The sequence below is a fragment of the Astyanax mexicanus genome, chromosome 21 (genome assembly GCF_023375975.1).
Source record: "Astyanax mexicanus isolate ESR-SI-001 chromosome 21, AstMex3_surface, whole genome shotgun sequence".
In the NCBI taxonomy this organism is placed as follows: domain Eukaryota; kingdom Metazoa; phylum Chordata; class Actinopteri; order Characiformes; family Acestrorhamphidae; genus Astyanax; species Astyanax mexicanus.
The window spans coordinates 15,999,724-16,022,372 of record NC_064428.1 but is presented as its reverse complement, the minus strand read 5'-3'; the positions used below and the strand labels follow the sequence as shown (position 1 = coordinate 16,022,372).

General features: G+C 38.0%; 1 protein-coding gene across 5 annotated transcripts in view; it reads right to left on the bottom strand.

Annotated features, from left to right (window-relative positions):
* Nucleotides 1–22,302, bottom strand: part of ubn1 (ubinuclein 1) — a 28,272-nt gene extending 5,970 nt beyond the window's left edge. For 2 of the 5 annotated variants that reach the window (XM_007238138.4, XM_007238140.4), the window contains exons 1-14: nt 21,539–22,301; nt 19,206–19,304; nt 18,260–18,358; nt 17,787–17,927; nt 11,028–11,119; nt 9,505–9,946; nt 9,329–9,399; nt 7,749–7,878; nt 6,537–6,655; nt 5,754–5,870; nt 4,230–4,373; nt 2,912–2,962; nt 1,840–1,879; nt 460–975 (exon numbers count right to left, since the gene is read on the bottom strand). In XM_007238138.4, the coding sequence (XP_007238200.3) occupies nt 460–975; nt 1,840–1,879; nt 2,912–2,962; nt 4,230–4,373; nt 5,754–5,870; nt 6,537–6,655; nt 7,749–7,878; nt 9,329–9,399; nt 9,505–9,946; nt 11,028–11,119; nt 17,787–17,927; nt 18,260–18,358; nt 19,206–19,304; nt 21,539–21,769 (2,292 nt within the window). In that variant the 5' untranslated portion in view covers nt 21,770–22,301. Of the gene's footprint in view, nt 1–459; nt 976–1,839; nt 1,880–2,911; nt 2,963–4,229; nt 4,374–5,753; nt 5,871–6,536; nt 6,656–7,748; nt 7,879–9,328; nt 9,400–9,504; nt 9,947–11,027; nt 11,120–17,786; nt 17,928–18,259; nt 18,359–19,205; nt 19,305–21,538 lie in introns of all 5 variants that reach the window. The other 3 variants (XM_007238139.4, XM_049469978.1, XM_022674916.2) reach the window with 3 other exon arrangements.
* Nucleotides 22,303–22,649: the final 347 nt, after the last annotated feature.

Here is a 22,649-nt window from a genome sequence, read left to right as displayed (position 1 = left end):
GGGCTGAACAAAATTGGCACCTTTTCAAAATTGTGGATACATACGTCACCTGTGGCAAAATAAAAATAAATACCCGCTGAAACCAGATTTAAAAAAAGAGAAGCTGACTCTCTGTGTGTCTGTGTATGCTACACTCTGCATCGAGAACAGAAAGAGGAGAAGAGCACTGTCTTGAGGACAGTGGAAACATATATGTTTAAGAAGCTTATTGATGGTTTAGGAAGTGACTCAATTCAGTTTCTATTCCAAAAGATGTGCAACTAAATATGAAGTTGAGAGTGGCAATGATTTTTTGGGAATTTTGTCAAATTTGCCTTTTTGTCCTCTGTTTGTGCATTGTTCCAATACACAAGAGAATGAACATGTGTATAATAAAACGTGTCATTGTAGTAATTTTCTGAGAGAAACATTTTCTGTAAAAATATTAAGGGTGCCAACACAGTAATTGCAGATACTCACTACAGCCACAGAAACTGGTGCTTTGCAAAACGAGGTGGTGGTGAGCAGTCTGGCCACACCCTGCACCGCCGCAGAGTCTCCTTCAGCAGCAGCAGGTGGAGCTACCAGCATCAGCTTCTGAGCTTTCTTCTCCCCTGCAGGAACTCGCTTCAGGGCTGAAGCCACTCCAGGACTGGACGAGATCCTCTGAGCCGAATCAACAGGAAGTGCTGCCCCTGTGCTGCCCGTCTGAACGCCGGGCAGAGGCTTCCCATCTACTGCAGGCTGAGATACCTGATTCCTGCCTTGAGAGGATTTTCCCACATCTCCTCTGATCTGCTGCAGCTCCGGCTGCGGAGGAGAAAAATAAGCAGACACTTGTGTGTCTATTGGGGGTCTGCTCACAGTGTTCTGGGGGGCTTGTTGGAGGCTCAAAGGCAGACTGATACGCTTGCGCTGAGGTGCAGCAGCTCCTTGTAACCCTTTCATCGCTGGAGTTGGGTGGATCTCCCCAGATTTCTCAGAGATGAAAACAATCTGTTGATAAGTGGATGAGAAATAGGAAAAAGGTTATATACTCAGTCAGTTATATACTGTACTATACAGTGGCTTTTAAAAGTATTTATATCCCTTGAAATTCTGCACATTGTCACCTTATAACTACAAACTTAAATGTATTTTATTGCGATTTTAAGTAAAAGACCAACACAAAATAGAGCATAACAAATAATACATGGTTTAAAAAATATATAATCAAATAAAAACCTGGAAAGTGTGAGCCACCTTTTGATGCAATAACAGCTGCAAGTCTTTTGGGGTTTGTCTCTACCAGCTTTGCACATCTAGAGACTGAGATTTTTACCTCATTCGTCTTTGCAAAATTGCTCTAGCTCAGCCGAGCTGGATGGAGAGCGTCTTTGAACAGCAATTTTCATGTCTTTCATTTCTTTGATCTAAATTATTCCACTGTAGCTCTGGCTGTATGTTTAGGGTCATTGCCATGCTAGAAGGTGAATCTCTTCCCCAGTCTCAACAGGTTTCCTTCCAGGATTTCTGCCCTGTATTTATCTCCATTCATTTTCCCATTAACTCTGACCAGCTTCCCAACTCTGTCCCTGCTGATGAAAAGCATCCCCACAGCATGATTCTGCCACCACCATGTTTCATAGTAGTGTTACTTTTCCAGCCACGCATAGCGTTTAACGCATAGGTCAAAAACGCATTCTCTCATTCCACTTCACAATTATGTGCCATTTTCTGTTGGTCTATCACTTAAAATGTCAATAAAATACATCGCATTTTGTGGTAGTAAGGTGACAAAAAGTGAAAGTGTATGAATATTTTTGCAAACCACAGTATATCAGTGGTCACCAAGGTTCAATTCCATTTCCTAAAACTTGCCTTTTTAGATTTTGGAGCAGCCAGTGATTTTTTCCTTGCCCTGTACAGATAAATATATAAATTAGAGTTATAGTCATAGAGTTAATTTACAACCCCAATTATAATAAAGTTGGGATGGTGTGTAAAATATACATATGCAAGTTAAAGCTGTTTTATGAAAAAAAAAAAAAGTCATGTCAACATGATCATAAGTTAATTTTTAAATGGGCAATAAATGAAATTCTTTTTAGTAACCATGGACGCTGTGTCCTGTGGACTGAAGAAATGGACCATCCAGCTTGTTATCAGTGCACAGTTTTGAAAGCATGCATCTCTAATAATAAGAAGTTGCATTAGTGCCTATAATGTGGGCAGCTTTCACATCTGGAAATGGACTAATCAGTTAGGGGTGGGCGATATGACAAAACATTGAATTAAAAAAATAATAAATCAAGAATACATCACTGCATCAAAATGAATTACATTTAATTTAAAGATATTATTGCTAATTGAGATTTTTACTAGACTGTAACACAAGTCAATGATCCAACATGTCACAATACTAACAATGCACTCCATATATCCAATAATTGGGTAAAATAAATGAGACTTGGCAGATATAATCAGTCTCTAGTAGATATTTTATGGGAAATTTTACTTTTTCTACAAACAGTAAAAAAGTTGTACCCTGATCGATATGTTAGGATATTTTTGCAATAGATATAATTGAGTATATGATATATGATATGATATATGATGTATCAGACCCCTTCTATCAATACTGAACAGTATATGAAGGGATTTAAAATGCATGCTTTCATCCAGGCAACTTTGCTTTCAGAGAAAGCCTTGTATATTTTCAGCAATACAGTACTGAACCACATACTGCATCCATCACAACAGACTGGCTTTGCAGAAGAAGAGTCTGGGTGCTGAAAATGCCTGCCTCAATGCAAATCATTGCATTTAGTTTTTTAACTTACATTTATTTATATTTCCCACAGCATCCCAACTTATTAGAACTGGGGTTGTACCATCATACAGTAAAATTACTGTACTTTACAGCTTTAGTAAAACACATCTTCACACTTACACTACACCCGTAATGTGGCCATGTACTCTCCGGCTCTCGATGAGCAGGATCCTGTACGGATGGTCAAAACAAGGCTCAGAAAGAGACAAATCTGAGACTGAAACATGGAGGACATTTAAAAATATGCATGTTCTGAACCAGACAGCACTCTGCTGACCTCTACTGGCCGATATATATTCTGTTCTACATCAAGAACCTTAATGGAAATAAGTCTTGTACTCTATCCTCCTTGTTTACAAGCACATTCATGTACAGGACAAGTCAAACGTATGTAAGCAGTGGTAATAGTGTCACTCAGATTATGAAGGAACACATAAGGAATCATGTAGTAACTTAAAAGTGTTAAACAACCCAAAATACTCTGTAAAGCATTTAGGCGCTCTTATCTGAGGAGCTGTTTAATTTTATCAGTTTCTGAGGCTGGTAACTTTGATTAACTTATCCTGTGCAACAGAGGTAACAACTGCTCTTCATTTCCTGATGAGAGCCAGTTTTATCATAACATTTTAATGGCCTTTGTGACCGCACTTGGGCATACTTTCAAAGTTCATCATTTTTTTCTGAATGACTGACCTTCATTTCTTAGTCATTAATTTCTTTACTTAGTTGGGTAGTTCTTGCCATAATCTGGATTAGAATATTACTCAAATATTCACTATTCACTGTATACCTGTACCTCTACCTCTTCACAACTTTACAACTGATGCTCTTAAACACATTAAGAGAAAAGGAATTTAAGTAATTAACTATTGACAAGTTCAGCACAGCTGAAGCCATTCCAGGTGATTAACTGAAAGCTGACTGAGAAAATGTGTGCAAGAGGTGCTACTTTGAAATGTTTAAAATATATAAACATATTCTGGTTTATTTAACAGATTTTATGTTTACTAAATAATTCCATATGTTTTTTTCTTCATAGTTTGGATAATTTTAGTATTTAAGTATCTACAATACATAACATTTTAAAATAATGACAAAACACTTAAATTAGGGTGTGTTCAAACTGACACTGTACATGAGTTACTTTAAGTCATCTGAATTATTTTACAGTGCTTTCAAAAGTTTGGGAAACCCTGGTCAGTCTTTATTTTACTATAAAATATTAAAAAATAAGCACGTAAGCAGACGTAAACTGATATAAACTGGAATAAAAAGTTTGGGCAACCCGGAAGAATAACCGTAATATTGTGGTTGCCCTGTTTGCCTGCAAGTTACAACTATCATTATTCTAAATATAAATCTTGTATTCAAATTCATGTTAAAACAGAATGATTTTAACACCCTATGTGAGTCACTGAGAGGCAAAAGACAAAGTTACCTGGACTGCATCCACCCTTTAGGCCACAGTGGTTTTACATTGTCCTCCAGAAACGTTCTCAGATACTCTTCCAAACTTGGGCCACCAGCAGTTTCAAGCTCATAGCAGTTCATCTTCATCTTCACAACCTCCGACAGAAGCTCCCTAAAAAGGGCATACACAAAGTCAAACATGCAAATCAAAAATATGTTCCAGAAAATGCCCATTTTAGTGTTTTTCATTTTATTTACAATATATGTCCAAACTTTGTGGAAACCCTTTTCTAATGAATGCATTCAGTGACTTATTTGCAGACTTTGCTAAGACAGATGTGTCTAGTGTCTGTAGAGAAGTACTGTCTATAAAATCAGACTCCTTTTAATATGCAGATTAATATGGCACAATGTTGGATGCCAGGCATTGGGAAAATGGATTTAATGTCCCCCCAGCATTGAGCTGAGGAGCAGTTGAATTGTGTTCTCTGGAAAGATGGTGCTCCATCTAATTCCTTAAAGGATGAGGTGGGGTGACTAGCTAACATATTCACCTAACTAATGCTCTTGAAGTAAAATGCAATCAAATCTAAATAAAACTAATATAAAACATCCTAAATCCTAGCTATAATAGGTTTGTTTTTGTAATACCCTTCATTTCAGAAAAAACAATGAATGAAAGGCTGTCCTAATACTTTTGTCCATTTAGTTCACACTATCGATTTTTTCACACTATAAGGTGCACCGTATTATAAGGCACACTATCAGTAAACGTCTATTTTCTGTTTTATTTTCATACATAAGGCGCACTGGATTATAAGACACATTATGCAACTTTAGTAAGGACAGGGGTGTCGCCATTTTTTCCTTCTAGTTCAGTAAAGCTAAGTTAAGTAAACAAAATTGTAATAAAAACAAAACATTTTCTTTTAAAGTCAAATTAGCAATGGATTTTAATGCACGCAAATTTCTCTTCGGAAAGCTGTTTATTTGGGTGAGTAAAGCGCTTCTGTTTATTCACATTAAGCTTGGATTTACAGATTTCCACCAAGGCTGGGTGCAATAGCATTAGCATTAGCAGCTAACCGCTAGCACTAGCTGCAGCTAATGCCGCCCGACAGCGCTACACTGAGGAACCCTGAGTGTTTCAGTAAACCAGGGTGATATTAGTTAGTGGTTCATCCCACAATACTTCTTTTAACACAGTAAATGTGCGGGCTACAGTCTGATATACTCAACTCTGAACGGTGAAAGAGCTAGCGCGTGGCGCGGTTAGCAGCTAAAGCTAAGGCTGCTTCAGCCTCGGTGCTGGAGAACTAAACTGAAACTCCTGTTTAACGCTGAACTTCAGCTTGTAATTCAGTGGCTTTACTGCTCCTTACAACCTGACAGGTAGAATTCATGCATAAGACACACTGGATTAAATGGTGCACTAAATGGTGACAAATTTTAGGAAAATTAAAGGATTTTAATTGCAAAAAAAAATAGGTTATATTACAGAGGACAATCTTGTTAATGAGATATAGCACAATTATTTTCACAAAGCTGAAACCTGATCTCTTCTGTCCATTTGAATCTTTTGCGAGGCCCGAAGACTCGCTTTCCACCTTTCTCTTCCTCTTCTTCATCAGATCCATCCACTGCTCTCTGTTCTTTCTCAGCCTCCAGTCTGGAAACACAGAGCAAATTAAAGAACATTTATATAAAACCAATGACTGTAGAAAACAGGGATGCTGAAGATCTAATCCCTTCTGTTCTATAAAAAACAAAGCCAAAACTCTTTGCTATGATCTCAAATTTGCAACTAGAGTCTGGAGAGTAGAGATTTGTTTAAGCCCATCAATGAACAAAAAAAAAACTCCAAAGAAATACAGTAAGTGAGGTCATGCTGTATAATTTAATACTGTTTTTTAATGCAAACACACAAACATTTTGTTCATAATTGTTTATATGAACGTAAATAAATCATATACTATTGATGTTACCACAGTGCCTGTTACACCTTTTCATAATACCTAATTGTAAAATCTACTCTTTTCAGTAATCGCTTATAAAAAACATATAATTACTGCATTTTTTAAAGAGATAAAACGAATATTGAGCCAAACTGACCCTCTAAAACAGTCCCAGTGTTATATGTGGCCCATTGGGAAAATTAACTGTCTACCCCTGCTCGAGACCGCTGGTGGCCTCAGTTTTGATAATGATTGCACTCTCCATGCTTATATACCATCATTGGGTTTGACAGACCTGTTAAAACTACCTTTACTCTAAAAACTGTCTTTATTTGTTAATACAAATGGTTTATATGATGGCAGTAAAATAGGTGGCGTACTTGGCAGCTTTTGCTTCAGAGTGAGCTTGGCAGTTGTCGTTGAAACGGTCGATCTGCTCCGGCATGGTTCTGGTAACTGCCTCTTCCAGTTTTTGTAACAGGTCCCTTAGATGATCACCCTGACAATGGATGCAGAATTCAGTGCCTGAACCAAAACTTAAGTATTCAAGTATGTATTTCATGTTACTATATCTATATATATATTTAATATATATCAGGCACAGTCTTAAGACACAGTCTAGCCTCCATAATCGATTGTGAACTTCTACTTCATGCAAAACAATATTTTGCAATAATAAAAAAAAAACTAACCTGCAAAGCAAACAGTCACATCACACATTAAATTAATTTCCCTGACAGATTAAGGCTAATTTAACCAAACTTACACTTAGTGATTCAGTCAGTTTGTAAGCAGGCAATTTTCTGCTTTGCTGTAAAGCAACATGCTAGATAGGTCTCGCTTAGAATGCTGCCAATGTTGGCAGGATGATGCATCATATCCATGCTTATGATTGAGCATAAATGAGCCTATGGGTTTCTTCTGGTGAATGCAGGCTTGTTACCCTAAGTCAGGGGTGTCCAAACTTTTTTTGTTGTTGGCCAGAAGGAGAAATATATTTGAAGCCTTTTTCTGCGCTACAACCGCACACTCTCTCCGCTTTTAGACTCTTTGGCCCGTTTTTCTGCGCTACAACTGTGCACTCTCTCCGCTTTTAGACTCTTTGGCCCGTTTTTCTTCGCTAGAAATGCGCACTCTCTCCGCTTTTAGACTCTTTGGCCCGTTTTTCTGCGCTACAACTGCGCACTCTCTCCGCTTTTAGACTCTTTGGCCCGTTTTTCTGCGCTACAACTGCGCACTCTCTCCGCTTTTAGACTCTTTGGCCCTTTTTTCTGCGCAACAACTGCGCACTCTCTCCGCTTTTAGACTCTTTGGCCCGTTTTCTGCGCTACAACTGCGCACTCTCTCCGCTTTTAGACTTTTTGGCCCGTTTTTCTGCGCTACAACTGAGCACCCTCTCCGCTTTTCAAACTTTGAATCTCACATTATAAAAACCTGCTTAACAGCGGGCCAACTTTCATTTTATTTCTAAAATATCTCCGCAGTTTGGACACCCCTGCCCTAAGTCTAATAATTCCAATATTAACTTTAATACAGCATCATATTTACTTTAAGTTTAGTTTCTCTCCTTCCAGAGGATCATAGTTACTGACCAGATGAAGGAGGTGGAGTTTCTTGGCTCGTTTAAGCAGAGTGCCTTTCTTGCAGGAAAGCTGTGATGCCAGGTAGGAAAAGATTCCTGAACGTACCTTATCAGACACCTCCTTAGACTTAACCGCCACACTATAAACACACAGAGACAAAAAACAAACACACACACATACATACACACAATGAAAATATTCAAAAGTCGATAGATTCAGATGCTGAATATATAAAGGCTTGCTCAGATATGAAAATTGCTGGATCAATACAAAATGCCCAGAACTATAAAGTGCAATTTGTGGCTACCTTCACAGGCATACTAAATGATTTCAGAGGTCTTATGCAAATATACCTGCTAAAAGAAAAAAAAAAAGTCAGATTTTAGGCCAGCTGGTCGTTTAGACAAAAAAAAAAAAAAAAAAAGCATACCATATGCTGGTCAAAAGCTAGTGAATCTATTCACTTCATGCAACAATTACTAGATCTCTAGTTTAAATAACTGTATAATACCTTTTATTTTTAAGCAGAGTGTACACTGACCTAATTGCAATTGCAAGTAAGAAATGTAATTAAAAAATAATAAAAACTACATAGAACACTGAAAAAATAGCATTCACTATAATTCTTATCATAAAATAATTATTAATAAAATCCTTCACAGATGTAATTTTTTGCACTGCTGTGTGACTCCAAATCCCATCTATGCTTTACAATATATATTTTTAACAAATCCATAATATTTAAGTTAAATTACACATTTTATTTGTGTCCCTAGGTTATCATATTTGATCTTAGTGTAACTATAACTCAGGAGGTCAATCTCATCTTTGGCTTTGGTTTAGAAGCTGCCTGAGATTGACCAGTACATGGTTTGAATAGTTGAATATACAGGGGTGGGACAATGAAACTGAAACACCTGTTATTTTAGTGTGGGAGTTTTTATTACTGTAAACTGGAGCAGCCTGGTGGCCAATCTTCATTAATTGCACTTTGCACCAGTAAGAGCAGAGTGTGAAGGTTCAATTATCAGGGTAAGAGCACAGTTTTGCTCAAAATATTGCAATGCACACAACATTATGGGTGACATACCAGAGTTCAAAAGAGGACAAATTGTTGGTGCACGTCTTGCTGGTGCATCTGTGACCAAGACAGCAAGTCTTTGTGATGTATCAAGAGCCACGGTATCCAGGAAAATGTCAGCATACCACCAAGAAGAACCAACCACATCCAACAGGATTAACTGTGGATGTAAGAGGAAGCTGTCTGAAAGGGATGTTCGGGTGCTAACCCGGATTGTATCCGAAAAACATAAAACCACTGCTGATCAAATCACGGCAGAATTCAATGTGCACCTCAACTCTCCTGTTTCCACCAGAACTGTCCGTCACCACAATACATTATTGTGCTCTAAAAACAGGTGTTTCAGTTTCATTGTCCAACCCCTGTATATGTTATTAGATTCAGAGTTTTAAAAAAATATGGAAGAGTTACAACAACGAATGGCACCTCTTCAGTGGAATGGCCCATGTAGCAATAATATTTGCTGTTTTCAGTTTTCAGGAAAATTCTCATATGAAACATGACTTACTGTAGCAAAACGTTGTTTATTTCTGGAGCAAAGAGCTCCATCTTGTTCTCTCCTTCCATGTCCTTGATTGCCTAATGAGAGTAAATGTTGTGGGAAATAAAACACAGTGTGAGATGGTGAAATCTGCAGAGTAAAAGACCCCATTTAATCCTTTTAACTGGGATCACAAACAATACCTGAGTAAGTTCTTCGATGTATAGCTCCAGCATGGGAGGTAATCCATCAGGAAGTAAAGTAGGAGGTTTTGTTGGCTGGGATAACACTGTGTCTTCTTGGTTCTCCACCAGGCCTTGAGAACCAGTGTCCTGGTCCGCTGTCAAAAGCCCATCAAGGTCAAAGTCCTGATCTGCTGCTTTCACGGCCTGGAGGAGCTCGTCTGCACTCGCGGATCCAATGAGCGTTAGGAGCGGATCGGCCAAGGCGGACTCTTCTGGGACCTCCGTCTGGGTGGTGGAGACACTGTCAGCTGGAGTAACCACCTCCTTCCCCTTAGTATTAAACACCTGCAGCTGATTCAGCTTCTCTTTATGAAACTGTCGGAGCATTCCATCAATGCCAAGCGGTTTTCCACTTTTCTTCTTCTTTTTCTTCTCTCCTAGTGGCATGGTAATCAATGTACTGAAATAAAGAGGAGAAAATCACAGATCATGAGATGCTACACACAAAACAACGGGTATATAAATCTCAATCAATTATCTGCTAAACTCATGTAGATTGTTGGCTTCAAACATACTATAAGTGTCCCGTTGCACAACAATACAGATTAAAAAGTGATTTTACTTTTAATTCTAAAGATTTTATCAAACCATATGAACAATCCCTTGTGAAAAAGAAGTATACTTAAGTTATGTTATTTTGGAACAAATAATTTGTACTTAATTACTACTTATTTGTAATTAAAATGATATAAATTTGCACTAAATTCATATTGAGTATTCTAGTCGTATGTTATTTTCGCCACTATTTAATATAATTTAAGTATATTTGTGTGAGCTGTCGGACCAAACATTAAAAATTTACATATGAACATAATAAAAGTGGACTTAAACTATATGCGCAATAATTCAAGTATACTTTTTCTACTTATACTTACATTTTATATAGTTCATCTGTAATTCAGTCTACTTTGAAAAAGTATAATTTATTTGGCTGTGCTGATTTTATACTGGTGCTTTTTATGATAACATATTCTTTTGATAAATGAGTCTAAAGGAGTCCATATTTCTGCAATAAAACTTTACTTCAGTCAAATTTGCTACAAAACAATAATTTTGTGTTGACAAATTAAAACTGTGATAATGAACTTTTATGTTTTAAATTTATACCTAAAAAGTTTACTTTAGTTACTTTAGTGTCGGTAAAAGAACTTAAAAAAAAAAAAAAAAAAAACTTGTAGCAATGAGATACATTGCTTTTGTTTTCCCCAGTTTTTACACACTCCTCAAAATGAATGTGATGTTAAATCTATATTTTAATCACATTTTTAATGTTCAGTCGGACAGCTCACACAAATACACTTAAATTATATTAGTGGCGAAAATAACATACGACTAGTATACTCAATATGAATTTAGTGCAAATTTATATCATTTTAATTACAAATAAGTAGTAATTAAGTACAAATTATTGGTTCCAAAATAACATAACTTAAGTATACTTCTTTTTCACAAAGGATTATAAATCTAAAGCTTTCAGATACCCGTTTTTCACGTTTTCAGGCTGCACATCCTCTTGTCTCTTTTTCTTATGGTTGTTCAGCCTCTCTTCCTCTCCTTCTTTGAGCTTTCGTTTCTGAAATATGGAGAAAGATAAATGGAGCTCAAATTACTTAACAGCCAAACATGAAGACAGTCATTGTAATCTGGTGTTGTTTAGACCTGGTAATCATTTAAATAGCTCTGAAATTTCTGATTTTGATCATCTGAAAGGAGAACAAGTGTAGCTACACAAACTACACCACAGCAAATGGAATAAGTCTAAGAATAGAAGTCTAAGTTCACATTAAAAGCCTCATTAATCAATTCTGATTTGGCCGTCTTGATGGTTGACATCAGGTCAAAAAAATTTATCATTCCTCCATTGTGTCTTATTGGTGAGACTCCTGACCCAAAGCATGTTATACTGCATCTTAACAGCTAAACTTTAAGGGTCCTTGGACAGATTTTGCAGGATATTTTGGTAGTTGACGTACTTATATAAAATTAAACCATATTATAGGACACATTTACACATGAAGGATGTTCTTATTTTCAGGAAATTCTACTTAAATGTGTCTTCAACTAACATTTGCTCATTCTGGACTACCTCTCGCCCAGTACAACAAGCTGTGTCTTGTGCTGCTAACCCATTTAACTTAAGCACTTTACCTTCTGCTAACAATGGTACTGCTGTTGCACTGCTTAATGTTCGCTCCCTTTCTAACAAAGCACTTGTGCTCCAGGAGTCTATATTAGACAACTCTATCGATATACTTTTTATAACCGAAACCTGGCAGCAAACTGGTGATTATTATTCTCTGAATCAGGCTACCCCCCCTAATTATAAGTACATCTGTAAACCTCGTTCCTCTGGTAGAGGCGGTGGTCTTGCGGTTATTTTTAACAACAAGATCACGGTTACTGAAGTAAGCATTACATCTGCTAATTCCTTTGAATGTCTCACTATTAAATTACCTGGCTCTGTCACTGCAATACTAGTCTATCGTCCACCCAAACCTAATCCATTATTCCTGCCCGAGCTGTCTGAACTGCTCACTCTTGCTGGCACAATTTCTGCCCGCTTGTTGCTGGTCGGTGACTTTAATATCCATGTTTCAACCCATGACTGCAAAGCTGCCTCTGATTTTCTGTCTGTCCTCGAGTGCTTCTCTTTTACACAACATGTACACTTTCCCACACATGACAAAGGTCGGACCTAGTGCTGGGCGATATAACGATATCGATTTGTTTCGCGATAATTTTTCCCTCGATGACGATGATAAGCCTGTGCAATAGAATTCGATAAACATTCATTTCCATTTCCGTCTAAGTGGCGCGGCAAACAACGAAAACACAACGTGTAATCAATCCAGAAGACGCTGGAGCAAATTAATAAATAGTTAAGAAAATTGTAATAGTTATTCTCATGCATGCAACAAAAAACCCTAAAGAATAGTGGAGTATGGCCCGACACACGCAAACAACCATAGTGTTTGTACTTTGGGAATAAACGGCCGCACTGTTCAGCACGTTTTAAATAAATTTTAAGTAAATTTTAAGCACTAAATGTAATTAATTCAATTTATATTAGGACCTCGGGGCAGGTGCTGCAAAAATGTGTATGTGGGGCGCGGATTAAAGGAAGAGGTTTTTTTGCGGAGCGGTAACAGGACAAAAACACCTTAAGAATGATGTCTAAATGACTTTCCTCTAATCTAATATAATTTAACATGGTTTAAGGATATAAAATAATTTCTAAACAAACGAACTTTTTAATATTGAGCTTATGGCCCAAGTGCAAAAACACAAAATCATTTATCATTTAGATTATCTGCCTGAACGCGAGCCCGAACCCGAGCTTGAACGCCAGCCTGACTCAGGCGCTGCATGAACTCGGGCCGGTCGAGAACACCGCTTTCCTCTCAGATTAGGCGGAAGAAAATGGTCTTTTTTTTAATGTAACAAATCACACTGTGATTTTTGTGATATTTCCCCAATTACAGCTCAGCTGCGCGTTTAAAGCTCAACGCATGAATTAATCGGTGCGCTGTGCGCCGCGCGTGCTCGCGGGGGATTTGACGCGTCTGTCAAGCAAGTTAATGGACCGTTTTGGGGGCAGAGATTAAGAAGTACAGCAGGTACATCTCAGATTTGTAGTTTAATGCTCTACTAAATTACTGGCTTTAAAACTGGCTCATGATATGGTCGGTTCTGGCTGGATTTTTTCCTGCCTACAGGCTGCATTTGACGGAAAGCAGCTCCTCAGTCAGACAACAGTGTCAGCATACAAATCGTGTGCGTTTCCTACAGGACAAACCATTTAAAAGTGCAGATAAACTCATTAAAAAATCACACAGTGTCTGTCTGGCTTAAAATACTTTTAATAAGGTACAGCTTTTAAATTAATAAATCAACATTCATTAAAAATCCGTGAGAAGTTCTGTATGCTAAATGACAAGCTAAGCTAATAAGCTAATAACATTTAATAATAACAGAAAAATAGATATGAATTTGGAAAATAACCAACTAAAGTGAGCTCAAAATACAATAATAAATATAATCTAACGAATTTCAAAATATAAATTAGAAATATTGAACTTCAATATTAAATTCAACTTCAACTACAAAAAACGCAAGGACCGATAGAACATAACGAACAGAAAAAAATAAATTTGAAATTGGAAAAAAAGTTCAAAATGCTAAAAGAAATAAAACCTAACGAATTTCAGAATATAAAATCTAAATATTGCACTGCAGCAGTACAAAAGCCTAAGTGCTTAAACAAACAAACCAAAAAACAGCCTATCACAAATCATTTTTTGAGCCCGACCCAGCTGAGGAAAAGGTGGGAAATCTTTTTTTTTCCGGCTGGGTCTTGGAAAACTTTGTGGTGAATTAAAGGGGCCGAGTTGCAATTTTTGTTTTACTTTAATCAGTTTTTAATCCGTCTTTTTAAAAACAAATATTCCAATATTGGCTGCCAATCAGTGCCCAATATTCTGAGCTCAAAAAACGCTATTCGGGCCAGCCCTACTAATCTAATATAATTTAACATGGTTTAAGAATATAAAATAATTTCTAAACAAACGAAATATTTAATATTGAGCTTATAGCCCAAGTTTTTTTTTCAGTCATGGAAAATTGGAAAAAATTGGAAAAAAGCCCGAGTTCATGCAGCGCCTGAGTCAGGCTGACGTTCAAGCTCGGGTTCTGGCTCGCGTTCATGATTAATTTGTTTTTTTTAAAAACTAATATTGGAATATTCGCTACCAATTACTGCCAAATATCCGGAGCTCAAAAAATGCTATTCGGGCTAGCCCTAATAATTATGGAGATACAGAAAAAAATATTGTGATAAAACTTCCATCACTCCCTTATTCTCTCACTAATAAAAACAAACCTTTAAGTGTGACACAAAGTGATTTGATTTATATCGTGATACATATCGATATCGACTGATATGGAAAACTATATCGTGATAAGATTTTTTCCCATATCGCCCAGCTCTAGTCGGACCCTTGACTTAGTCTGTACCTCCTCACTGCCTGTTCTCAACCCTCACTCTCTATTGTTTCCACTCTCTGATCATAAACTTATCCTGTTTACTGTCCCTCTGATCTTCCCCCGCCGCTCCACCAAAAAAATGTATCTCTTTCCGTAAGACTCAGTCTATTGATCCTTCTTTTCTTAATCAATCTATTTCTTCCATCTTTCCTGTTACCTCTGCCCCATCCTCTCCTGAATCACATGCACTGCTGCTAAATTCTGCCCTTAATGAATCCCTGAATATACTAGCCCCCCTGAAAACAAAAATGGTGACCTTTCCTACCTACTCCCCCTGGTATACTGCAGATCTACGTAGCATGAAACAGGTTGGTCGTCAGCTAGAACGTCTCTTCAAAAAAACAAAACTTACTGTTCACGCGAATGCATATAAGCAACATCTGTCTGCATATAGAGATGCTGTTAGTGCTGCTAAGACAACCTACTTTTCTGACCTCATTAACAGTCAGCATAGAACAAACTCTCGGCACCTCTTCTCAACAGTTGATAAGCTATTTAAAAGTCCAGACAGCACTCTTTTACCCTCTCCAGCCCTTTGTAACACTTTCCTACACTTCTTCGACTCCAAAATAGCAAATATTCATAGATCCCTGATCTCTGCTTCTTCTGGACCCCCCTCTCACTCCTCTCATACTACCAACCTCTCTCATTTTAACATTTCTTCCGCCTCTCTTGCTGCCTTTAACAGTATTGACTCTTCCTTTATCGCTAATATTGTAATGTCTTCTAAGACCACAACCTGTGCTCTAGATCCACTCCCCACCAACTTAACTAAAGCCTGCGTACCTGCCTTGCTCCCCCACCTCACTGTTCTCATCAATCAATCACTTCTCCTTGGTCAGGTTCCATCTGTTTACAAAACGGCTGCAGTCACTCCTATACTAAAGAAACCTGGTCTCGACCCTTCTGACCTCAACAACTATCGCCCTATTTCCAATCTCCCCTTCCTGTCTAAAGTCCTTGAAAGAACTGTGGCCTGCCAATTGCAACATTATCTTGAATCACAAAACCTATTTGAACCCTTTCAATCTGGTTTCCGACCCTTCCACAGTACTGAAACGGCATTGGTCAAGGTTATTAACGATTTACTGGTAGCTGCTGATGCTGGTGCTCTAAACATTCTTTTGCTACTAGATTTAAGTGCTGCATTTGACACAATTAACCACTCTATCCTTCTATCTCGACTCTGTGAACTTGGCATCGTTGGCACTGCCCTGGACTGGTTCTCATCTTACCTAACTGACAGAAAACAATTTATTTCATTGGCTGGCTATTCCTCCCATACCTCTGTGATTAAACACGGAGTACCACAAGGATCAGTCCTTGGACCTCTCCTGTTCATCATCTATATCCTTCCTCTTGGGCCTCTGTTGCGTCACTTTAACCTAGACTTCCACTGTTATGCGGACGACACCCAAATTTATCTTAGCACTAGTTCTATCAATAACCCACCCACTACTCATTTAGAAAGCTGTCTCTCTGCGATCCAGAACTGGATGAAGGACAATTTTCTCATGCTAAACAGTAATAAGACCGAGCTCATCCTAATCAGCACTAAAGCAGTCCTCAATCAAACTCCTACTCTCTCTCTCAACTTTGGCGGTACAGTAATCTCTCCCTCTACCCAAGTCCGAAATTTGGGCGTTCTTCTAGATTCCACTCTCTCTTTTACAGCTCACATCAACTCTGTGGTGAAAACTGCATTCTTTCATCTGCGCAGAATAGCTAAAATTCGACGATCCCTTACTCAGTCCACTGCTGAAATACTCCTTCATGCTTTTATTTCCAGCAGACTAGATTACTGTAACTCCTTGCTTGCTGGCATTAGTTCTTCCTCTATCCATAAACTCCAGATGGTACAAAACGCAGCTGCCCGTTTACTCACTCACACTCGCACCCATGAACACATTACACCTGTTCTCCAAAATCTTCACTGGCTCCCTGTTAAATACAGGATTCAATTCAAGATTCTCTTACTTACCTATAAGGCATTAAATAATCTTGCACCTCCTTATCTGTCAAACCTCCTTCTTCCTTACAGACCATCTCGATCCCTTAGGTCTGCTACTGCTGGACTTCTTAAAGTCCCAGCCTCTAAACTCCGTGGCTTTGGTGATCGGGCTTTTTCCAGACTTGCTCCTCAACTATGGAATTCTCTCCCATCTGTGGTCAAACAATCCTCCTCTCTTTCCTTGTTCAAATCTACACTCAAGACTCACCTCTTTTCTCTTGCCTACGGCCTTCCCTCTGTTTAATGTACTATACCACTTATCCCTGCTGTCTGTTCTCGTACTATGTTGATTGTCTGTCACCACTTGTTGTGTAATGTTATTATGTGTAAGTATTATTATTATTTCAATTGGATGTACATATTAACAGAACTTATTTATTACTTAAAATTTTACCATGTCATGATATACAATGTAATCAATCAATGAGGAAGTGAGCTCATTACCCCTGTTGTCCACTTCATCACACATTAATCACGCATCAACAATACAATTCTATGTTAACAATTTTTTTCCTTTTTTTTGGCAATGTTGTCGATTATTATAAAGATAAGATGAGCATAATGCAGAGCCCTCAAGGTTTGGGGTGCCTAAATGTTGAAAATAGCAATTTAAGATCCATCAGTGTCTTTAATACATGTTCTGTAATGTGTTAATAAAAGCTATTGTAATTTACTTTGTAATGACTTTATGAATTTATGATAGCTTTAGAGAAGCACGTTTGTTTTTTCCAAACAACATTTAGGGAAGTCATGTTTTTTAACAGAATGATAAAATTTAGTTTGGGCTTCTTAAATATTATCACATGTAGTTAATGATACTTTAATGTTGTGGATCAAACCAACCAGTTTTTTTTTTTGTTTTTTTGTTATAGTAATGAACAATGACACTTACTGATTTAATGCTATTCATATAGTGTGTGTTAATATATGAATATATTACACATAAACAGTTCTGGACAATTTGACTCTTTTACAATTTTACACTTGGCTCATTTTAAGCTTGGCTCAGTAACAGGAAGAGTTGTAAACGCTTCAGATATTCCACAGCCTTACAGTTCAACAATTAGATGTTAAGAACTAGATATTCCTAGAAACTTAAGAATTTAGGCCACACAATATTTATGCCTGGAAATTCCTACATGTTCAGGCAAATGAGTTAAACAACCTTAAGTCACATAAGACACACCTTAGGCTTAACGTTCTTCTCAAAGTCATCCGTCTCATTTTCTTCACCCTCTTCTGACGCCTGGCGGAACTGGAGCGTCCCAGAATTTATGTAAAACCCTCCATGTTTGGTTGTAAGACAGGCCGGAACCAGCTCATCATACTTCAAACATTATACAAGAATAAAACAGGTTTAAAAAATTTAAAAGGTTAAGAAAATAATGTTTTGCAAACCAGTTCACACTGTGAAAAAATTAACAGAATATCTGAACTCATTCCGAACATACTGCAACAAAACCTTCTGTGATCCAGAAAGAAGAAAAGTAACTGACCATTAAAATCTAAAATCTAAAAAAAGGAATGACGTTGGAATCACAGGCTGGATGTATGACTTTGATCCTGTGTTGATTAAGATAAATCAGAGATTTAAACCTCAGCAGATTATTGTTATAGCTTGTGTGTGGGGGGGAAACTCTGCCCTGTTCCAAAACTCACCGCTTCAGAGTTGTCGATGAAGGAGTCTGTTTCATCATATCCAAAGCCCATGTCCACCAGATCCTGTAATCTGTCTTTCCGTCGTTTAGGAGCACCACCCTAGAAAATAATAGTATTACCAGATATCAATACATTCCATACAGTTCATACCATCACCATAATGTAGAAATTAATTAGGTAATAAATCCACATATGAAACAAGAGACCTAAAACAAACAATAGAAAATACATGTGTTTTAGCATGATCAAACTCATATCATTATGTCTAAAGGGTTACACAATATTCTAGTCGAAAAAGAAAGAAGAAAAAACAACGGAGCGGGTGTTCCCAGTATTTTTGTTTATGTGCTGTACCATAAATTCCCTGTTTCGATTAACTTGATTATGTGAAACAACTTTGTCGTATTACACTTCTTAAAAAAGAGGTAGGCTAACATCTTAGTGACTATAAGGGTACTACTACACTAGTGACTAGAAGGGTAAAACCACAGTGAGTATTTATGAGACTGCTAAACAGGCACGTGCATTCCTGTGAGTTTTACCTAGCTTTAAAAATCAAAAAATGTTAATGTTAATTTATTTGAATTTATATTGCAGTCTTTCCTCTAACATTTTCATGAGGTAGCACTAAGGACTAAAGGTAAAATCATGAATGATGCTGCACTGCTGAGGTGGCTGGCTAGCTTAATTTGAGATTAAAACAGCACTGCTGAGGTAAATGTATTGCGCTTGGATGGTTTGTCTGCTTGGATGTTAAAAATATTTAGTGTTCAATGATACAATCATAGTTTTGTAATTGCTTTTTCTTTGGAACGCATGAGGAAATACACAAAAGCTATGTCATTTATTAAATAGTGAAAAATGTGGCAGATTTAATGAAAACCTGTGAAAAACATGTTTGGTATTCAGCCACAAATGCTAATTTTGTTGCATTCCTACAACTTACATATTTCTCCTCAAACTTTTTGGACAGGGCCTCCATCTCATCCCTCTCCTTCTCTTCAATCTGCTCTTCCAGAGTTTTCCTATTGCTTCCATTTGTGATCTTCAAAAGAGGAAAGAAGAGAAGCCAGAATGGAATTCTATCTGTGCCATGATCTACTCTTAAAAAAAAAAAAAAGAAAAAAACACACAAATGCTTCTTTGAGTGATGCCACATCAGAACTGCTTTTGGTCCTTTAGGAACCTCGAAATTACAGAAACATAAAATACTTTTATAAAATTATACATTTATAAAAACGTTTTCTATTTATTTCTACAGCAGAACTGAAAACTGTTTCACATCTTAGACATACTATGGACAGGATTAGTTACAATCATAATTACAAACCAACTGATGTATCAATCAGCATTGACAAAGAGCTCCTATGGAATCTCATTAGAACTTTACTGACTGGAATGGAAAGTAGAACCATTTATAGACCATAAATAGAACCATTTTTGTGCACAAGTACATTCAGAAAGACGTGCGTTTTATAAAAACAAACAGCATTATAAACTACATTATAGGGCTGGATATTGTTTTTTTCAATATATATTGCAATTTAAAAGAAATACAGATTTTTTTTCACCAGCATTTACTCTCACTCTGTATATCCAAAAATGTAATAATAATTACTGAGTAGATATAACCTGTTTCTGGTATAATGGAAAATGAAAACAGTGACAGACATAGACACAGAGACAGAGACAGACAGACAGACAGAGAGAGAGAGAGAGAGAGAGAGAGAGGGAACAAGAGCAAGAGGGACACAGACAGACAGACACTTCTCAGTGGAGTCTCTTCTTCTCTCTACCTCTCCTCCCTCTGAATCAGTTCTGATTTAACACATTTATAAATAGCATCAAAGTGGGTTCCACCCACCACTTCCACTTGCAGCTAAAAACACACTGGTCTAATCCAGTGCAGTCTGGCCTGGTACTGGTGTGGCCCTGTTAACTACTGTTAAAACAAACAAACATACAAACAGACAAACAAACAAACAAACAAACATCATGTGTCCCAAGGTTTGTTTCTCCTCCAGCTCTGAGGGAGATTTTTATTGCCTCTGTCGCTCACTGGGGCTTCTTGTTCTATGTTGTGTTTTATTTGATTCTCTATACTGCTTACAGTTATGGTTCATCAGTTATAAAAATGCTATATGAATAAAATATATTTGTGACGGGTAATACCAGTGTAAAGAGCAGTAAAACACCAGTGAAATTATATTTAATAACCTTTTGCTCACAGCATGACTCGTGTTGAGTAAACGACCTCTTTTCCATAATTACTCTAAACATTATTACAGATTTAGAGGAATGTCAATCATTACTTCAAATAACTTTTTATACATTTAATACAGTGTTATTTTATAGGGGGGTGGATATTTTTGCCATGTCTGCAGTGCTGCCTATTTACCCTGATTCATTTCAACTGGTTTAACTGGTTAAATAACAGCTGTTGTTTGAATTATACTTCTTAAAGTTACCTAAAAGGGTAAGAGATCACACCAGTGATTAGAAGAGGGTAACACACCAGTGACCAGAACAGTAAGCTACCACACCAGTGACTAAAAGAGGGTATCACATCATAACACACCAGTGACTAGAAGAGGGTAACACACTAGTGACTAGAACAGGGTATCATACTAGTGACTAGAAGGGTAAGCGAACACACCAGTGACTAGAAGAGGGTAACACACCATAACACACCAGTGACCAGAAGAGGGTAACACACCAGTGACTAGAAGAGGGCAACACATCAGTGACTAGAAGTGGGTAAGCTGCCACACCATTGACTAAAAGAGAGTTAGGTACACACTAGGAAAAATAAGTACAGATTGTACTTAAGAGTATAAAGCTTGTTGCTGGTGCTGTACCTAATATTGAGGTACAATAAATTACTCTTCATTAAAAGTCTTTTTTGTACCCATGTTTTTTTTTGTACCAGTAAAGATTATAAAGATTATAAACATCATCAACTGAATGTGTGTCTTGATGATCCAAAATTGTCTGGCTTTCAAATAAAAATGTATAATTACAATTTGCATTGTTTATTTGTAAAGTGATACAGAATACAGAATGTACGCTTTTGGCTGGTAAAATGGTACAAATCTGTTCTTCCGGCTATTAGGAAACATATCTGAGCCTGTAAAGACCAATATTACACCAATATGTAACAATTATGTAAACTTTTATTGTACCTCTGTTTTTTAGTGTGTATCACACCAGTGACAGTTGTGTACAGGTATTTATGAGAGTGTTGAACAGGCACGTGCCCTCTCGTGAGTTGTAACTTACCTGTCCTTTGATCAGCTCGGGGTAGTAGAACTCCGGGCAGCGCCGCTCATCCGGCTCAAACAGGACCAGCTGAATTCTCGCGGATGGAACCGGGTCGGTGGTCTCGGGGGGCGGCGGATCTGCCGCCTGCTGGGTAGGGGGCACGTCTGGGGCGGCATGGCTGTTGGGGAGGGACGGGGGAACGACCTCGCTCGAGAGAGTCGTGAGCTGGATCCTTCGCGGCGTGGCCATTTGCACCTGTCGTCGTTTCCCCGCGCGTGCACAGGTGCGCCAACTTAAGTGATTGGAAAGCCAATAGCGAGCGGCCGAGGTGTCGCTTTAGCCGGTGTGGAGAGGAGGTTCCTCAGAGGCATGCTGGCGCATTATTCCGCTCTGGAAGGAGGAGAAACAGCCTGAAAAACAAAGCGAGAAGCTGGAGCTTCAGTGCATGCCCCCCCTAGACACGAGCTGATGGGTGGTCGACCTCCTCAGACGGTCGTCTGATGCTCAGCTCCTCGTTCAGCATCTCTGTTTGAGGATGAACCCGGATTAGGGCGATCCAGGCCTCGTTTCGTTCAGAGACGCATCAGCGGACCGAGCATCGTCTCGACGTCGGCTGAGCGTCGGATGAGAATCGGGACGCAGGTTTAGCGAGACTGAAGCTGATCCACCATCTCAAACCTCAGCTTTCTGAAATGACAGCTGAGCTGAGAGCAGAGCCCAGAATTCCTCAACAGCAGCAGTAGCAGCAACACAGCCCAGCATCATCATCAGCATCATCATCATCAGCATCATCATCAGCGCTCGCAGCATCCCCGCAGCCTGATTGGACAGGATCAGGTCGGTCATCCCGCCCACCAAGCCCACCTAACAAGGCGTCATCAGCGCGCGCCCCCCTTAACAAGCTTTTTTTTAATACACTTATTGTGTCAATACAGTCAGAAACCTATTGTTCATGAAAACCACCAAGAAAAAGAAGTGAGACAATTATAAAAAAAAAAAAAAAAAAAAAAAAAAAAAGTTATTTGCAAATGTTCATGCAGATTTCTATTTCTTGACACAAGTATTTGTTTTTAAACAGTTTGGCATAAAGCATTAAAAAGTAACAATAGTTTAACTATCACTTTAATCT